The sequence below is a fragment of the Gekko japonicus genome, unplaced genomic scaffold (assembly GCF_001447785.1).
Source record: "Gekko japonicus isolate JY-2015 unplaced genomic scaffold, Gekko_japonicus_V1.1 scaffold24, whole genome shotgun sequence".
Classification (NCBI taxonomy): Eukaryota; Metazoa; Chordata; class Lepidosauria; order Squamata; family Gekkonidae; genus Gekko; species Gekko japonicus.
Genome location: NW_015164665.1, coordinates 122,852 through 141,762, shown reverse-complemented (window position 1 = coordinate 141,762; position 18,911 = coordinate 122,852). Strand labels below are relative to the sequence as shown.

General features: G+C 38.5%; 1 protein-coding gene across 1 annotated transcript in view; it reads left to right on the top strand.

Annotated features, from left to right (window-relative positions):
* Positions 1 to 18,237, top strand: part of LRBA (LPS-responsive vesicle trafficking, beach and anchor containing) — a 558,585-nt gene extending 540,348 nt beyond the window's left edge. The window contains 4 exon segments of the mRNA XM_015409048.1: positions 9,557 to 9,658; positions 11,188 to 11,384; positions 17,456 to 17,607; positions 17,963 to 18,237. Of these exon segments, the coding sequence (XP_015264534.1) occupies positions 9,557 to 9,658; positions 11,188 to 11,384; positions 17,456 to 17,607; positions 17,963 to 18,053 (542 nt within the window). The 3' untranslated portion in view covers positions 18,054 to 18,237.
* The last annotated feature ends 674 nt before the right edge of the window (positions 18,238 to 18,911 follow it).

The window sequence follows — 18,911 nt, the reverse complement described above, 5'->3', positions numbered from 1 at the left end:
TGCCAGAAGGCATGGGAGATGAAATCTCCAGGATGTTTGGTATCCTAATTGCCTGTTTATTTACTCCAGTCTTTATGTCGGCTACCTTATTTCTGTCCCTCCTCCCCTTCTGGGCACAGGTTCTTCTAATGGTGATTGGTTCATTATAGTACTAACACACTAGTTGCATTTTAAATTAGAATATGGAGAGAAGTTTTTCACTATGTTGACTGTGCTTAAGTTCAGGTGTAATTAAAATTGTACACATGAAATTCTCCAGAAAGACCAGGATGCTTTAATGCTGTATGATGTAATGCAGGCCTTCATTTTCCAGGCAAAACAAAGCTCTATTTATTGCTTGTAGCCAATGGTAGATATTATTTAAGTAATAATCATCATCTGGTAAATTAATAAAAGAGTAATCTGTACCATATGCATAGTGTTGGCATAATAGGCTTAATATATCACATTTATTTTACCTTATTTGGTATTCCATTTAAGATAGAGTTTCCCCACTTAATTAAGGGGATGGAATAACAACAAAGAACAGCTTGGAGCATATCTTCCATTACTGTCATAAAGCACTTTCATTGTCTAAAAATTATTAGGCCATGGTCTTCTTTCAATGAGCAAAGTTAGTAAACTTCAAAGTATTTCCCCAATTAATTTTGCTGACGTTAGTATGTCAAGAGCTAAAATCATAACACGATACTGAAGATTGTTTCATATGAATCTGAGTTAGAATATCCTAAGAGTTCTACTCAATCTTGACTGTATTAATTTTATTGAAAATAAGTTTAATGTATATTATAAGTGTAAAGCTTTTGTATACTTATTACTGCTAGCAGGAAAAACATGAAATGATGCATGAAAAGTGAAATACATTATATGTTACATCATAATTGGCTTAAATGGCATTAGCTTCTATACCCTATTGGTTTTCACAAAACCTTTTATTTCTAAGTGTTAAAATATTCTTTCTCTAGGCAATACAAATAGATGGCATGAAATACTGGAGGAAGATGTTTTGTCAAAATGAAATTACATAAAGGCACCTTTTTCTAGAGAGAGTCTCCAAAGAGAAATTAAGTTATTTGTTAACTTAGATTATAACTATTTCTGAAAAATTAAACAAATGACTTCGTTCTAACATAGATACTAGTAGTGGTTTGTTAGAAGACAAGAACTGATGTAAAGATCTGTAAATGTTGCATTCATGCAGTATATGAAAAGATATTACTTTGGTTACTAAATCACTACATGGTGATGGTTTTACATTGTCATATGATTCAGGCCCCATCCGTGTTCCTTTTTTGAGGAACAGTTTTTGACTAGAAAATTTTAAAAAAATTAGCTATTAGCTTTGTAGATTACTATGCCTGTGATGTTTTGTGTAGAATTTTATTTACACGTGTTATAAAATATAATAGAAATCTAGTGTCAAGTATAATGCTCTTAAAATAGTTATATACATTTAAAAGTTATATACATATATAATAGTTATATACATTTAAAAGTTGCTTTTCTTCATACACATTTTAGTTCCTGCAACAAATAACAAAACATTTTTGGATTATTCAACTTTTGCTGAATATTTAGGGCACATCTTTCCACATGCAGACACAATGCTCACATGTGGAGGGATTTTCACAGGGCGTAAGGACCCTGGTCTTTGAAGCTCACACTTGTTGGCTGAAGACGGATATGAGAGACTTCCCATTTCTGTAAGATGACTTTGTGTGTGCCATGAGCTGTATTATATCCTATGGATCTTTCAATGTATTGGTGTTGTGCCTATGTAGTAGAGGGTTGCTCCAGGGCTTTTTTTCTGGGGGAATGCGCCGGAACAGAATTCCAGGACCTCTTCAACAAAATTCTTTTTAAAATGTTTAAAAGTTCAATTGTCTTCTCCCAGCCCCTGAATTCCTTGTATTTAAAATTTTTACAGTTTCTCTTTGCTTTATTTGATACAATTTTGCATTATAAGATTTTTAGGAGAGGGATACTGCACTTGGATACAGTTTTTTGTTTTGCTTACCCTTGTAGGAAATTATTACAACAGTTTTAAAAACTATAATAGAGAGTTAACTGATATTTTATTGACAGGATTTAACTTTCCAGTTTTAAGTATAAATGGAAGCTAGTCATGTTTGTTTTAAGAAAAGTTACTTTTTAAAGCAAGCAACCTTTAGTATGCAGAGCAAATCTAGACAGAAGGTAATGCTCATAAGCGTTTCCTGTATTGGTTGAATTTATTAAAATATACAATTCGGTTTTCTTAAGCTTTTGCCTTTTAGCTTAAGATCTCTGGATTCTTTTTTGCTTTTCCACTTTGAGATTCAAGACTAGGAGAAAAACATAGTTGCCACATACTTGTTTCTAGCTAAGTGAAGAACAGATTATCTTGAATGTTGTAGAAGTGGAGGAAAGTTTAGAGTTTATTATGTTTTTTAAAAGATTGCTTAAACAGTTGTTTCAAGTATATTGCAGTACAGATATACAAGTATCATGGATTTTTCTTTTACCTTCTGAAATTTAAATCGGGTGATTTAAAATAAGCCTTTACTCCGTAAGAATTATGCATACCATTGTGAGGGAGGGAAAGCACTCTGCAAAATGGATTTGTTCTTTGTTTATTAAGTTTAGAAGTAAAAAACTTTTCCCCTACTTTGCATGACTTAATACTTGTAATCTTTGTCATTATGTGACTATTGGCATTAATATCCAAGTTCAAGTTTTTAGTATCACTTGAACAATAGGTTGAGGCATTATTAGATATAGTATTGGAGAATGCATCATCTGAATGGTTGCACTTTGGATCCTAGTACAGGATTTGGACTATCTTTAATCACATTTGACTTGTTCATCTTTCTGTAAGGATCTCCATAAAGATGTACTCAATATTCTTTTCAAGCCTTAGTTAAAGCTTGGATCAGTGATCGTAAACCTGCTTAAGGGACAAAGCCTTGCCTTTTCTTTGAAGTCACTTCCCCAGGATTTCAAAGAAGAGCTAAAAGCCAGTTCCCTTAAACCAGTTTAGAAAAGCTTGAACTAGTGCCCCTTAAACCAGCAGCAAAGTAAAATTTTCCCTTTGCTTTAGTGAAAACCATGACAATCTTCTGAAGCAGTAAGAATTTAAAAGCTTTTAAAGAAATCTCTTTTGGTCTGCAATCAGTCTCTAAGTTGACCCCATTATTTGGAAAAACCAGAAGCATGAAGACCCCTAAATGCTTAACATTTTTATCAAAGGGACCAGTCTGACTTTCCAGAGAATTCATGTTCTATAAGACTACAGTGGTGAAGAGAAGGATAAATTTCAGTGAATGAAGCAGCAAAACTATATAAAGTGTGGTTAGCCAGTGCTGTGTTAATTAAAAAATATATTCAAAATTCATTTCATTAAAAAATGTTTAGTGTTAAGTTATAAAACAGCTTTTGTACTGTGCATTTGAGTCAATTATTATACCTTTTTTGTTTTGTAAAATTACTGTGTTAAAATGTAAATATTTAAGAAAATGGCAACAATTCAAGAACATGCTCCATCTGTAGAAATGGATCTTCCAGGAACAAGGGAAGTTGGCATTAATTCAGATACTTAGTGATATGCACAGCATATGGGATTGTGCCCAATGTTCTGAATTTTTAATTTATATTTTATTGATTTTCTTTGAAGATTATTCATTTGAATATTTTGATATCACAACAATGTTTAACATCTGTCCTCCAAACACATCCAACATCCCTTACATCCATCAAATGTCCCTGTCCTTCCTTTCATATTGTCCATGTTAAAAGTGTCAGAGTATGTATACATTTATATTTCTCTGGATGGTCCCACTATTGCTTCACCTGTAATGAACATATGCTGTTGATTGTTCTTTGTAATATGAGTCCTAAATGCTCTCAGAGTATATTATTAATATTTATAAGGCCTAAATGTAATTTCATACCATTAATACAGTCTACAGCTAGGGCTGACTCCAGGATTTTGCAGATCCTTGGCCAAACTTCAGCCAGAAAGGCTAAGGCATACAAACTCAGAATTCTTTTGGATGGGTCATTTGCAGAGAGAATGGCAGCACTGCTGGGACAGCAAACTATTTGCTGTCTTGGAGTCCCAGGCAGTGCTTGACTTTGGAGCCAGTCCAGATTGCAGTGTACCTTCCATGTACTGAATGCACTGGTGTGAAAATTTTGTCTTATAGAAGATGCACATGGTCAGACCAAGAGCCTTATTATTGCAATGTAAAGTTGAAAGTCCTGTAAGTCTTCCTGTGTAGGACCCAGAAGGCCCTAACTTGGATAGCCCAGGCTAGCCTGATCTCAGAAGCTAAGCAGGGTCAGCCCTGGCTAGTATTTGGATGGGAGACCTCCAAAGAATACCAGGGTTGTGATGCAGAGGCAGGAAATGCCAAACCACCTCCAAAGGTCTCTTGTCTTGAAAACCCTACGAGGTCACCATAACTCAGCTGTGACTTGATGGTGTGTGTGTGTGCGTGTGCGCGCGCACACACAACGATCCAGAATAAATTGCCAATTTCTGCAAATTCCCCCTTTCTGTTGTAGACCCCTTCATGCCATTCCTCAGGTCTTGTGTCCACCAAGACCAGCATTTTGTGGAGGTCAGTGGATACAGTGAGTGGAGGGAGGCAGGAATGTTCCATTCTGGCACTGGAAAATTTAGTCTGGATCAACCCCCCCTGTGAATGCACTCCTGGAAACAGTGAAAGATTGTTGCCCTTTTGTAACTTCTTTTTTTATTGCTTCTATTCTAGAAACTACACAGAATTCAAAGGAAGGGGTAATTAATATCTATAGGAAAAAGGAAATAAAACTACTACTAAGACTACTAATTACAGTTGTAATTTTGAGTGATCTCGAGCCCTCACCTGAAGATAGGCAACAATAGTTACCCAGGGGTAAATGGCTGGTTTGGAAGGTGGAGTATATGGCATTGTACCTGTCTGAGGTCCAAGTCCTCCTCAAATCCCACCCTCTCCAGGCTCCACCCCTCAAATCTCCAGGAATTTTTACAACCTGGAGCTGGCAACCCTATCTCCTTCCCAGCCAAGCATCAACCTGCCATTATCTGCCCCTGATTTCAGCTTTCCATCTCCTCCTCCCTCCCTCCTGGAGATCAGTTGTAATTCTGAGTGATCTCCACCCCTCACCTGGATATTGGCAACAGTGATTGCCCAGGAGAGAGTGGCTGATTGGGAGAGTGGAGTCTATGGCATTGTACCTGTCTGAGATCCCACCCCTCCTCAAACGCCACCCTATCCAGGTTCCATCCCTGAAATCTCCAGAAATTTCCCACCTGGAGTTGGCAACCCTATTTCCTTCCCAGCCAAGCATCAACCTACCTTTATTTTCCCCTCACTTTTCAGCTTTCCATCTCCCCCCCCACTTGCAGCCTCTACGGTGCTCTGAAACCCTGACTTCCACGTCACATTGGTTGTCATGGGGGGCCCATCTCAGCAGGGTATAAGGACACAGAGTCCACCATGTTCTCCAGGGGAACTGATCTCTGCCATCTGGAGAGCAGTTGTAATTCTGAGTTATCCTCAGCCCTCACCTGGAGATTGGCAACTATGGTATCCCAGGAGGAAAAGTAGTCTTTCTCTGCAATGGGGTCCAAAGCAGCTTACATCAGTCTCCTCTCCCCCTTTTGACTTGCAAAACAACCCTGTGAGGTAGGTTAGGCTGAAAATCTGTGACTGGTCCAAAATCACCCACTCAGCTTCTACAGCAAGAACCTGGACCTAGCAGACCCTGCTCTGAAGCACCTACTGCAATGCCTAGGGTAGCCAACCTCCAAGTGGAGCCTGAAGATCACCAGGTATCAGAACTGAACTCCAGGCAACAGATCTCTCCCCGCCAGAGAAAATAACTGCTTTGGAAGGCGGGCTTTATGGCATTCTGTTCAGCTGAGGCCTCTCCCTCCCCAAATCCTGTGTTTCATAGACTCTACCAGAAAATCTCCAGGAATCTCCCTACCTGATTCTGGCAACCCTAGTCAGGACTGGCCCCAATGCGTTCCTCACAAAGGCCTGTGAAGGGTTTCCTTCTTTTGTCTGAACTAAGCTTGGTTGCCTACTGTGGCAAAATGGGCTCCAGTTTACAACTCAGCTGTTTGCCTCCTCTCTCATCCCATGGGCGTACCTCACTCCTTAAATTCACTGCCACCACTCACTGAATTGTCACTGCCTTTTCAGTGAGACCTGGCTGAATCTCCCTATTTAGAGATGGAATCCCCAATCTTTGGAGGAATCCCTTGAAAGTTGGCAACCCAAGGGTCTGGCCTTTCCTTGCTTCCCTGGGCTACCCCCTTCCTTTGGTATTGTGTAGAGTGGGGGAGACTATGTGGTCAGAGCACAACACAGATTATTAGCCCAAATAAAAGAATTTATTTAACTATTTACACAATTATGGAGCACACACACACTAAATAAATAAGGCACAACTGTAGGAGTAAGCACACACTGTGAACCAACGGTATAAATCAACAGGGGTTAAATGCAATCCTCTTTCTCTACACACAGTAGTCTCTACCTTTGGAGGTTGTGGGCTCACCTGTACTTCAGCCTCTCTCTCTTGCCCAAGAGAGCAGGGACTATGTGGTCAGAGCACAACACAGATTATTAGCCCAAATAAAAGAATTTATTTAACTATTTACACAATTATGGAGCACACACACACTAAATAAATAAGGCACAACTGTAGGAGTAAGCACACACTGTGAACCAACAGGGTATAAATCAACAGGGGTTAAATGCAATCCTCTTCCCCTACACACAGTACTCTCTACCTCTGGAGGTTGTGGGCTCAGGATAGGATCTCTCCTTGGACTGGTCTGTGGCTCTGCTTCAGACTGTCTCTCCTGCCCAAGAGAGCAGAGAAACTTCTATTCATTCCCCAGTCCAGCTGACTGTGAAGTGGCTGCATTTCTGCTGCCTCCCAGGGTTCCCCACGTCTCTGGCTTGTGGCCTAGCTGGAGTCTATATGGACGGTCCCTCTTTTCCCGCAATTTTTTGGCCTTGGGGCAGCTGGGAACTGTAGGCCAGCAGATGAGGAAGCCCCATTCAACCCAGTGAGTGATACCCCTGCAGGCACCTCTCTGGAACTACAGCTCAATTAAGCCTTATGGAGGAACATTGTAAACACACGGATGGCAGCTATCTTACAGACACAAGTAACTGCCATTTCGTTACACCTACCAACAGCTACTGAGGGAAAAATTAGTCCCACACAGGAGGCAAGTGTCTTCATCAAGAGAGAAAGCCGTTTGCCAGTAATTCTGACAGGGCACAGTGGCTGAAGGGGGAGTGGGCAGGGAAGAGGAGCAAACCCAGCACCCAGCCAATGGCACACGAGTACTCTTGAGTGGCGGCTGGACAGGACTCAGGCAACGCAGCCAGTGGCTAGGGACACCCTCTGAGTGACAGATCAGGAAGCCAATTGATTTGGGAGTGTGTGGAATGTTCAGGAGAGTCCATGACCAAAACACAATTATATATAAGGAGAGATCTTCCCCCCAAAAGTGCAGAGCGGCTCTTATGTTTCCTGCCTTCACTAAGAAATGTAAGGCGGTTCTTTTTAGGCAGGCATATTTTAGTTTATTTCAGTAAAAAGGTATTATTCTGTGGAAAAAACTGTGTTTTTATTTTCTGTTATTATTTTTTTAATCATTATGTGTTACCTGTGGGATTTTTTATAAGCTGTTTTTGAGCTGCTGTGGTCAGTGATAATGGTGAAATATAAATATTTTAATACATAAAGAGGGGCATTCAGTGATAACATTGTGTATTTGGGACGGTGCAGAGGACTAATGTTGACAGCCATTGGATTATAGGAATGCCTTTCAAAGCATGCACAGTAATACACTGTATTATTTACATTTTAAAAATTAAACTACCTCAAGCTCTCTCCTATATAAGATGGAAAGTTCAATAGAGCAGCTTGTCTCTAAAAGCATAGTAAGAGTTCACACTCACCTAAGCACCACCTCATAAACATAAGAAGATGTAAGGTTCCTGCCCTTATGTTTTTCATTTGACTTCCCCCACCCTGAACTGTCTGCCATGCTTCCTGGATTTGAATGTGTTTTGCCAAATCTCGCATGAAACAAAAGCTTTGTAAAATTTATGGCTACTATTTTAAAATTGTATAACTTTTGAGTTGCTGTAAAATATTGTTTCTTTTAAAAAAATCCTAACCTTTACCCGTAAGAATGAGAACTGCAGTGCGATCTGGTACAGTTACTCCACTCTAAGTCCTTTGAGGTCAATGGGCTTAGACTGAAGTAACTGCACAGGATAGCACTGTCCAAAGGTTCACACAGGAGGCTTGGGCTCTCCGTGCCATGGCAGTTGTGGTCCCTTTTCTTTGAGCAAAGGATTCCCACCTGCTCATAAACTGCTTTTTAAAACTCCCTTCAGTTTCAGAAGCAGTTGTCATAAGGAGCTGTTTGAAGTAAAGTTGGCATGGGAATGGAATGGAAATGGAGTGGAAATAGAAAGTTGACATGGGAATAGAAATGGTTTTACAGTTTTTTGGATCCTAAATTGTGTGTGTGTATAATGTTTTTAAGAGAATGCTTTAGATTATGAGTTCTGAACAGAAAGTAAAACAACTAGGCTCTCTTATTTGTTTATAGCTATTGTAATCTTTTAATAAGCACTGATGTCAGCTATCTAGCAAGTCAATGTGTATTTTCCTTTGTCCTTGCCATTCCAGGAGGGGAAAAAATGAAGTAATTTTGCTTTCTTCTGCAAAATACAAGTTGACACTACGTTTAGAAGCACAAAAGGAGTGCACTTATCAAAACATGTCCTCCAAGTCCATAATTCTGACTTCTTTGTAACCATGAAAAAGAAATTGTACTGTTAATGGAACCTTGACATTTGAACTGTGATTGGAATGGGGAAGTCCTGCAAGATGTTAATTTTTTTAAATGTATTTTTGTTGCATATTTTGTGATGAAGACTGGATTTGTGAGTCTGATAAAGGATAAATTTCCATTGAAAATAAGGAAAACTTGCAGAATTTGTGATAAACCACCTTTTTCAGCTTAAAGTCAGATCAGAATGAAATGCAGTCAGCACACTCCCTTCCCAGTTTCCTCTTTGGTCAGGGCATTCTGGCTCAATTCAGGCATCACACCAAAGCATAACTGTAGTACCTTTGACTCTGGTTAGGAACAACAGCTGAACTGACAAACTAGAATTTTAAACTAAGGTATGATGTGGGCTGGTAAACCAGGGTTCTGTTTGGCACGATGTCTGCATACTCCAGATTGTATTTCACTGCACATTTGGAAGCTCAAACCATACGTATTTCAAGCCATTATTTGGTATTATGTCCAAAGTTAACTCCTGTGTTCAAAAATATTTCATTTTACATGCTTTATCTTTACTGTTTAGAGGTATTTACTGAACTCTTTGGTGAGTTCAGTAAAATGTAACTTGAATGAATATTATGAAAAGTGACATTTCCCAATTGTTTATACAACTAAACACTGTAAAAATTGTAATCTGAGACAATTTGTGATTCTTTGTTTCTTTTTTCCTTCTTGAAGGTGAATTTGCATCGCCTCGAGCTATCTTGACTGGACATGACTATGAAATTGTCTGTGCTGCAATTTGTGCTGAACTTGGCCTGGTGATAAGTGGTTCTAAAGGTAAATTTTTCCTGCATACTTTTATAAAAAAAATTTAGAACCCTTTTTTTAAATTGTGAAGTTTTTAGATATTTATGTTAAAATTATGTAACCATTTAAAATAAGTCCTTTGGTAGCAGTTTTGAAAAGGTGAGTCTAGATACCCTTTCTGTGGAGATTGCTAGCACTGCAGTGCAAATTAATTGTGGTTTAAGTTATTGTTTTCATACAAATGGATGCACAGCTTCTCATGTGTATTTTAATGGGGATTAAATTTGGACAATGAAATGTCATTTGTGTTAGGTATACTTTCCTGTGCTGATACACTAAGCACCTACCACATTTCTGTGTTTTCCTCTAGAACACCCTTATCTTTCCATTCTAGTTGTCTCAAGTGGTGGAATTTCCCCTGCCCCTAATACAATATTTGCAGATTGGTTTGCTAGCTCTTTTTTTTTTTTTTTTGGTCAAAAGAATTGGTTTGCTAGCTCTTGAGAGCAAGAATAATCACTCATGTCAAGTGTTTTCAAAGGACCATATCCTGAAGACTGGGTGGTATCTAGACAAAAGTTATTTCCTCATGTTGCACTTAACGGTTTTGCCAGCATGTACAGGTATTCTAAGGAGCTGCGGTGGCTCAAGTGGTTAAGACGCTGAACTGCAGGCTGTGGAAGGTCGGCAGTTCAGCAGTTCGAGACCCGAGTTGACGCATGACGGAGTGAGCTGCTGTCTCTAGTTCCAGCTCCTGCCAACCTAGCAGTTCGAAAGCAAGAAATTGCAAGTAGATAAATAGATACCACTTCGGTGGGAAGGTAACAGCGTTCCACGCGCCTTGGTGTTTAGTCATGCCGGCCACATGACCACGGAAACGTCTTCAGACAGCGCTGGCTCTTCGACTTTGAAACAGAGATGAGCACCGCAGCCCTAGAGTAGGATTCGACTGGCTTTCGAGCAAGGGAACCTTTACATTTTACAGGTATTCTAAGCCAAAAGTTTGGACTGCCACTTTGTAATCGGACTTGGCAGCAGGCATTATAGAAGGCTGGCCTTAAAACCAAGGAGCTCAATCACATCCAGTAAACTTTGTAAGTGGCAACTGGAAAGGCCAGATGACAGCACTCAGAAGGCTGGATCTGACTTGGTCAAAGATCCTGTTATAGGCTGTTGACGTGGCATCAAAAGGGAGCCGAAACAGCCAGCAGGAAGGAGTTTGCTTCAGACACATACAGAACCTGTTTCCTCCACTCAGCCGCCACTCACCTCTGCAATCACAAAAACGCACTCTCCTGTACAGTTCCTTTACTAAGCAGATCAAGTATCTACCAGTAATAATACCCAATTATTGCCCACTATTTCTTTGCTTTTTAATCTGCTTTCCAGCTAGTGAGGGGGTGGAGAAATGATGATGGAATAAAGTGTATTAGTTTGTCTATTATTATTGGATGTGAATACGAACAATCTTGTGAGCGTATGCCTGTAGGTTAAGATATTATAATCCAGATGTTCCTGTAAGACCTTGATGGTTTTGCTCCCCCTCCCCTTTTCATCAGATGGACCGTGTCTCATACATTCTATGAATGGAGATCTACTGAGGACACTAGAAGCACCTGAAAACTGTTTGAAAGCAAAACTTATCCAGGCATCAAGAGAGGGTCACTGTGTCATATACTATGACAATGGTCATTTCTGTGTGTTCAGTGTGAATGGGAAACTGCAGGCCACTATGGAAACAGATGATAATATAAGGGTGAGTAAAAGTGAACAGTATAAGCAACACCATCTTATGTAACTGAAGTATTACATTTTAATGCTCATGTATCAAGTTACTATGTCGCAAGAAAAGCAGAATAAAGATATTAGCAATTTGAACTTGAACTCTCTAAATGTAAACCATTCAATCTTATTACATTCCCAAGTTTGGTGTATGCGGGGGGTGGGGGTTGAAGGTGCTTTATCATACCATAAGGCAAGTTGCAATTGGATTATTAAAACAAGAGTGTTTAAAATGCATCTGTCCACTGTTCAACGATTTCACACTCATTGCTAGTAAGAGATGGTATATATGCAGGGAACAGAAACTTAGTTTTTCATTCAAACTTTTCTGTATACTTTCTAGTGTCATTGCAGGCTTGGTTTCCCATATGTTGAAAAAAAGTAGACACTTTTGGCTGTTACAGGCAGACAATATAATCTTCTGATTTACTATCTCGTACACAAGTATGAAAAAATGCTACCAAGAGACTGTATAAGCAGTCTGGAGATACTCAGGGCCTAATCAACACTTTCCACCTGTTTTTGTTTTAAAACTTGTATTGCTCACTAGAGGTTAGGCTAACAGCAGATCTGCCTAGCTATGTTTAGATATTTTAATGAGTAACTTAAATCTAAATAGGCAGGCAGTTCAAAAATATAACGTTATTTTACCCTCAACAAAGCCAGTGTGCTGTTCCACCCAAAGGAACCAATTTATTTTTCTCTCTTTGGTCTGTTTTGAAAAGCAAAGCATCTAACAAGCTCTTGGTGTTGTATGCCAAAGTTGTCATAGTGACAGGTCTGCTTTTTTAAAAAGCATGGCCTCTCAAGAATCTGAGTGTCAAGACTCCTTAAGAAAGTACAAGTAAAAAACAGAAGAAAATTGAGCAAAAATAAATTTGGGGCTTTGATATAATGTTTGTGCACCAGAACTACACATTAGTAGAAAGATTAAATATTACAACACCACTTAAAGAATTCAAAATAACTTTCATAGTAAGGAAACATCAAAACACTGATTGATATTTCTGTAGACAACTTCTATGAAGCAAGTCTATCCTACACTAAATCCTGAGGGCCATGTTATGAAACTGAAATCTTGACAGACTGAAAAAGATTATTCCCCTCCCCATCCCCTTCTGTGTGACTCACTAACATGCTACTGCTATGAGTAAAACTCGAAATCTCCTTTTTTTAATTTAATCAACAACACCGAAATCCACTAAACTCATTGGTGGTAGAAGAGTTAAAGATTAATGGCTTTAATTTGCCTTTTAATATAGCATTTCTCTGATAAAAAGCCTCCAGTATAATATTCAAGTGAACCATAACCATAAGGTTAATGGATTTTCATCAGATGAATTTTATAACTGCAGCAAATAATTATTTGTCACACTCTTCACTGCAGTTTCAAAAATACCCTTAGGAAACTGCCATTTGTGAAATGAGGAAAAATTGCTATTGATTTTGTTTATAATGAATAATCTTTTTAGTAATTGTATTTGGTTTGTTAGATATCACGAGTCCAGCATTTTCTTTTAAACAATTAACTGCCTTAGCTTCATCATCCTTCCTGTTGTCTATATTGTCATCTATTCATTTATAATGCACTAAGACTGACATGTTTATGTTTTAAGCACATCTGTGTAACAAATATCCTTCCTCTGTTACATGGGAAACGTCTGCTTACATCTTTGTCATTATTATTTCTTATTTCAGAAACCAGTAATATAAAACTTTGGACATAACTACATTTTAAGGCAAAATTCAGTTGTATTAAATGACTGATTTTGATTATCTCATATTTAATGCAGATGGGTTAAAAGGCATTACAGTCTCCATAGTACAGTATACATTTGACTGAATGCACTTAGCATAATAGTAATTCTAAACCATGCTTTTCTTTTCTTTTTTTATTAAAAAAAGAAGATTGTTACCAGCTTTTCTTCCTTAGAGTTTACAATAATAAATGCACTGTACTATATAACCATTTGCTCACTGCAGGCAAATGGGTTTGCATAAGCAGGCGTAGTAAATTAGAGACTTGAAACCATTTCATCCAAGAATTTAATAGAGGTTCTGATTGAAAAAGGGAAAACATAAACATTTCTGGGCACTCATATGGTATCGCTAACTAAGGTGTGAATTTCATCTTTTATGGCTGGGATCCAAAGAGTTACTTTAGGCAAGCCAAAAGGCATGTATGTATCTCCAAGTGAAGATTCTGACTTTCTTTTAACAGCAGACCTTCATGCCATATAACAAACTGCTTCTAAATAACTTCTCGATCTCAAAAGCAGCTTGCAGTCTGACATAGGACATAGTTTGCAAGCACAAGTCCAAACATAGTTTGGGGAACTAGTTGCGAAGTTGTTTGGAGCTGACCTTAACTTTTAAAATAAATAATAAGCTGTCTTCAGCAAGTCTCTGGGGAGGCAGCATGTAAAAGCAACCCTAGATAAATAAATAAATTTAAAACATAATTTTATTGAAATGTTATTAACTATTCTGTATGATGGGTGAAAAAATAAATAAAATTTAGGGAACCTAGGATTACTATCCCACCCAAAAGAGGAGCTGGGTAAACCTTTATAAATAAAAAATTCTTGTTAAACTTAAATGTTAAAAGCATTCACACAGGAAAGAATCATCAAATGCACAAGCATTTGAAAAACAATTTTTTTTTCTTAACTGTTACAGATCTTCTGAGATTTAACTATGTAAATTTAAATATATAAATCAATTTTTAAAAGGAATTGAGATAACTGGCAAAACAGCTGGATTTAGGGATAATAGCAGATAAAACACTGAAGGATTATGGTACCTGTACCAAAAATGGACTATGCCATTTAGTACTTCGTGGATACAGCTAAGAACTGGAAATTTCCTAATAAATGGTTTGTCATGTGTTTGTACATGAAACAAACAAACACTGCATAAATAACGCAGACCAAAGAGTGCCCAACTAATATAAACAGCAGGAAAAATGTTTATATAACAAGGTAACACTGTACTAACAAGGAGTAACAAGAACCCACGTAGTCAGCGATAGCAAAATACATCATGTAATGCACAAGTACATAGGTAGTACAGAGTAAGTAGTATAAATTTCAATCTTCGCTTCGATGGCTCTTCTTCAAAAACTTCATCAAACTACAATTACAAGTAAGCCATACTGTTATTATCATGTATTGTAATTATAACCATACCCTTATATTAAAAGGCAAAAAATACCTTTATAAAGCACTCATAATGTACAGAAGCCTTCAAAGCAGTATATATAGGCAAAAAACCTAAAAAGAAGAAGGAAAAGAAGAATGCTCTCACAATGTCACCATTTAAAGAGTTGTAATAACCACATGGGTTCTAATAGTCCTAGTCGACATTCCCACATACAGACATTCACAGGACCATTTTAAAAGATACCCGTGTGGTTGAGCATAGATCTTGTATTAGCAATTCACGCTTAGAATCACCCATGGTTCAACATTTCATCGACATGCAGCATTCTTTTGATGATTTTCAATTTGTGATACTGGAAGTGCTTAAAACTCACCAATATACTTCCATAGATGTCCAAAAAAGCCTGCGACAACATGAGGCATTCTGGATTTTTAAACTTAAAACTTATCATCTCCATGGCCTCAAACAGGCATTAGAATTTGGCTGCTACTTATGAGTTGACTTATTGTTAGAGTTTAGCTGTTACTTATCAGCAGAAATAGTGTCTGGTCCTTTAATTTCCTGTAACTTTAAGAACCTGACTGCTATGGTGCCCAACAGATACTAGCTACAGTACTTAAAGTCTCTAGATGCTGACCACACCTTGAGGCTCACCGACTATATGAGAAAATGTTCCATTGGTGATCGGATGTCCAATTGAGACTGATTTAATACAAGGATTGGTGAGCCTTATGACCTATCAATGGCATTGTGTATTATTACAACTCTTTAAATGGTGACATTGTGAGAGCATTCTTCTTTTCCTTCTTCTTTTTAAGTTTTTTGCCTATATATACTGCTTTGAAGGCTTCTGTACATTATAGGTGCTTTATAAAGGTATTTTTTGCCTTTTAATATAAGGATATGGTTATAATTGTAGGAGCTGTGGTGGCTCAAGTGGTTAAGATGCTGAACTGCAGGTTGTGGAAGGTCAGTAGTTCAGCAGTTCGAGACCCAGGGTGCCGCATGACGGAGTGAAGGCCTGTCTCTAGTTCCAGCTCCTGCCAACCTAGCAGTTCAAAAGCAAGAAATTGCAAGTAGATAAATAGGTACCGCTTCGGTGGGAAGGTAACAGCGTTCCGTGCGCCTTGGTGTTTAGTCATGCCGGCCACATGACCATGGAAACGTCTTCAGACAGTGCTGGATTTCGGCTTTGAAACGGAGATGAGCACCGTAACCCTAGAGTCAGATTCGACTGGCTTTCGAGCAAGGGAACCTTTACCTATGGTTATAATTACAATACATGATAATAATAGTATGGCTTACTTGTAATTAATTGTAGTTTGATGAAGTTTTTGAAGAAGAGCCATCGAAACGAAGATTGATATCCGGAGTCTTCGTCTTTGTACTACTTATTCTGTACTACCTATGTACTTGTGCATTACATGATGTATTTTGCTATCACTGACTACATGTGGTTTCTTGTTACTCCTTGTTAGTACAGTGTTATCTTGTTATATAAATGTTTTTCCTGCTGTGTATATTACTCGGGCACTCTTTGGTCTGTGTTATTTATGCAGTGTTTGTTTGTTTCATGATCCTGTGTACTGTGTTATCACACTTGTTTGGCATGTGTTTGTACATGCCACAGCCCAGTGGATTTTATGTGGGATCTGATTTAATTTGAATAAGCTGACCATAGGCCAGCAGTGAGTATTTTCATCAGAACTTCCTACTTTCTAAATTTAACTGGGAAGAATAGTATACAGAGCAAGACGTGAGATGAGGAATATCATTCTTTATCATGAATTCTTTTCTTCAAGTAGTCGGTTATTATAGATTTATATAATTCTCAACATGGCCATCTATGGACACAATTCTGGAAACTGAAGCCATGAACAAATAAGACAGCTTTTTCTACAAATCTGAGATAAACTTTAGGTTGGTCAGTCAGTCAGTCAAATACTTTATTGTATATAGCCATAGACCATTACAAGTTGAGAAGCCACATCTCTCCTTATATATAATTGAGTAAGGGAGCGGAGAAAAAATGTGCACCGTCAGCCATTGGCCCACCAGCTGCTGCTCAAGGCTGCTGGCGTGCCATTGGCTGGGAGACAGGAGGCGAATGCTGCAAGCGGACGCTGCTGCCAGGAACCAGAGAAGGGAGGCAGCGAGGCCAGACAACGGAGCTGGGCGGGGGCCGGCGCCAGGAGGATGCGGCAGCCCCAGTGAAGCGGAATGTCCGCGAGGGGGATGGCAGAGGCTGGGGACGGCGGGTGAGGGGCTCATTCCCGAACGGCCGGCTGGTCTGCCTCGCTCCACCACCTTCTTCGGCGGGGTGCCCTGTGCCGGGGCCACATGTTGTTGAAGGTTCTCCACAGTGCAAGTGGGCCTGGCACAGTAGCCAGTATCACACAACTGGGCCAGTTTTCTCAGATAAAGGCTGTCAGGAGGGAAAGCTGAAGACTGGGGCGAGGTAAAAATAAGCTGGTGGACAAGAAGGAGAAGAAATCAGGAGGTGAATTAATCTGGCAGATATTTTTCTGTGTGAGAACGGTGTGAATTTTATTTTGACAAGTGCTATTGTTACTTGTCATTTAAGCTCCTAAAAACATGTCACAATTGTCTACATGTTTGAAGAGGACTAAGTCCCTGCTTCCCAAATTAAGTGACAATAGCCAGAACAATAAAGTGTCACGAATGTAACCTTTTCACTATGTTCTATTATCCAAGTGTAATTTATTCATTTATTTGTTGCAACTGTGATTATTACTTTTTTATTTAAATATTTTTACGTAAATGTTTTAATAGGGCATCTGATGTCTCCTTAACTGGCAGTTACATTTGAGTAAAATAATTTAATGATGAGCATTCATAGAAGTTGCACTTTGAATTCTTTAGGCAATTCAGATGAGCCGCGATGGTCAATACCTCCTTACAGGAGGAGACAATGGAGTTGTTATGGTATGGCAAGTGTGTGACCTCAAGCAACTTTTTGCCTATCCTGGTTGTGATGCTGGAATCCGATCCATGGCTCTTTCATATGACCAAAGGTAAGAGTCAATCAGTTTGATATCCTTAGTTTACAATACCATCTTGTACTGCCTTTATTGAATGAAATGCAGCAGGCAGGCAAAGAAACAGCATGTTTAAGATTAAGATTTAAACTAATCCCAGAGCAGTCTGTTTTTTTAATGTTGATGTTTTCTTCCATCTATCCCAGCTGTTTTAACACTCCTAACACGGTGGTGGTGGCAGGAGCAACGCCTAATGATAACTGACCTCAGTGGAAAGCTATACCATTAGACACTTTGACATTGGTGGTAGAGCATATATGTTTTGTTAAATACAACCTTAACATAAAGATGATGAGGATTCTCTGAATTAGTTTTTTCTCCCTCTTCATAGGTGTATAATGACCGGCATGGCTTCTGGCAGCATAGTGCTTTTCTACAATGATTTCAACAGGTGGCACCATGAATACCAAACCAGATACTGAAGCTGGAACACATACTGCTGCTGGCAGATGAAAACTTGAAGCATAGCAAGTCTCTCTTCAGAGTCTGGCCAGATCCTCAGTGCTTATAAATAGTAAATATAACATCTGAATGTAACTTAAAATTGCTGGAAGAAGCTATTTTTTAAAGTTAATTGCTATTTTTGTAGAACTTGCTTGACTTTTGGGGGGGAAGGGAAAAGAAGCAGAAAATGGCTGCTGGGGTCTGTAGTTTAAAAAGAAAATCTATATTTTTTAGTCATAGTAAGTCTATTTTGATTCATGTATGGGGAAAGACCTACATATGATGGCTAAAATTCTTGTACTAGCTATATTATGAAACATGTTTCTCATGTAAATCTTTATAATCTTGAGGATTAATCGATTTTAACAATGGAAGTTGGCTATAATACTGGGGTTTTAAACTGGGCTTACCCATACCACATTTTTGTCTTGTATCTTTACAATGATTGTAATTCTTCAGCACTGACTTTTCTGGGCATCAATAAGAATATTTAAATTATGAGATAAATGTAACTATTCTTTCCATCAACATAGTGATCAAGCATGCTTCTAAGTCTAGATGATTAGGGTGTATTTTTTTTTGTTTTAGTTTTCTGTTTTGTTGTGCAATTAATGAAGAGGAAATTAGCAACAGAGTTGATACACCAAGTGTGAGTCCTTATGGCTTTTTCCTGATCTCTCTTTCTGGCATAACTAAATGTGCATTGTTCCATAAACCCAACCTTAATTTTGAGATTTACTTCCATATTTTTCCATTAAATCATATGCGGATTCAAAGCACACTTCTGCCTGGAGCCTGATGTTTTAGGCAAGCAGCAAGAAAAGGATCACAGCATT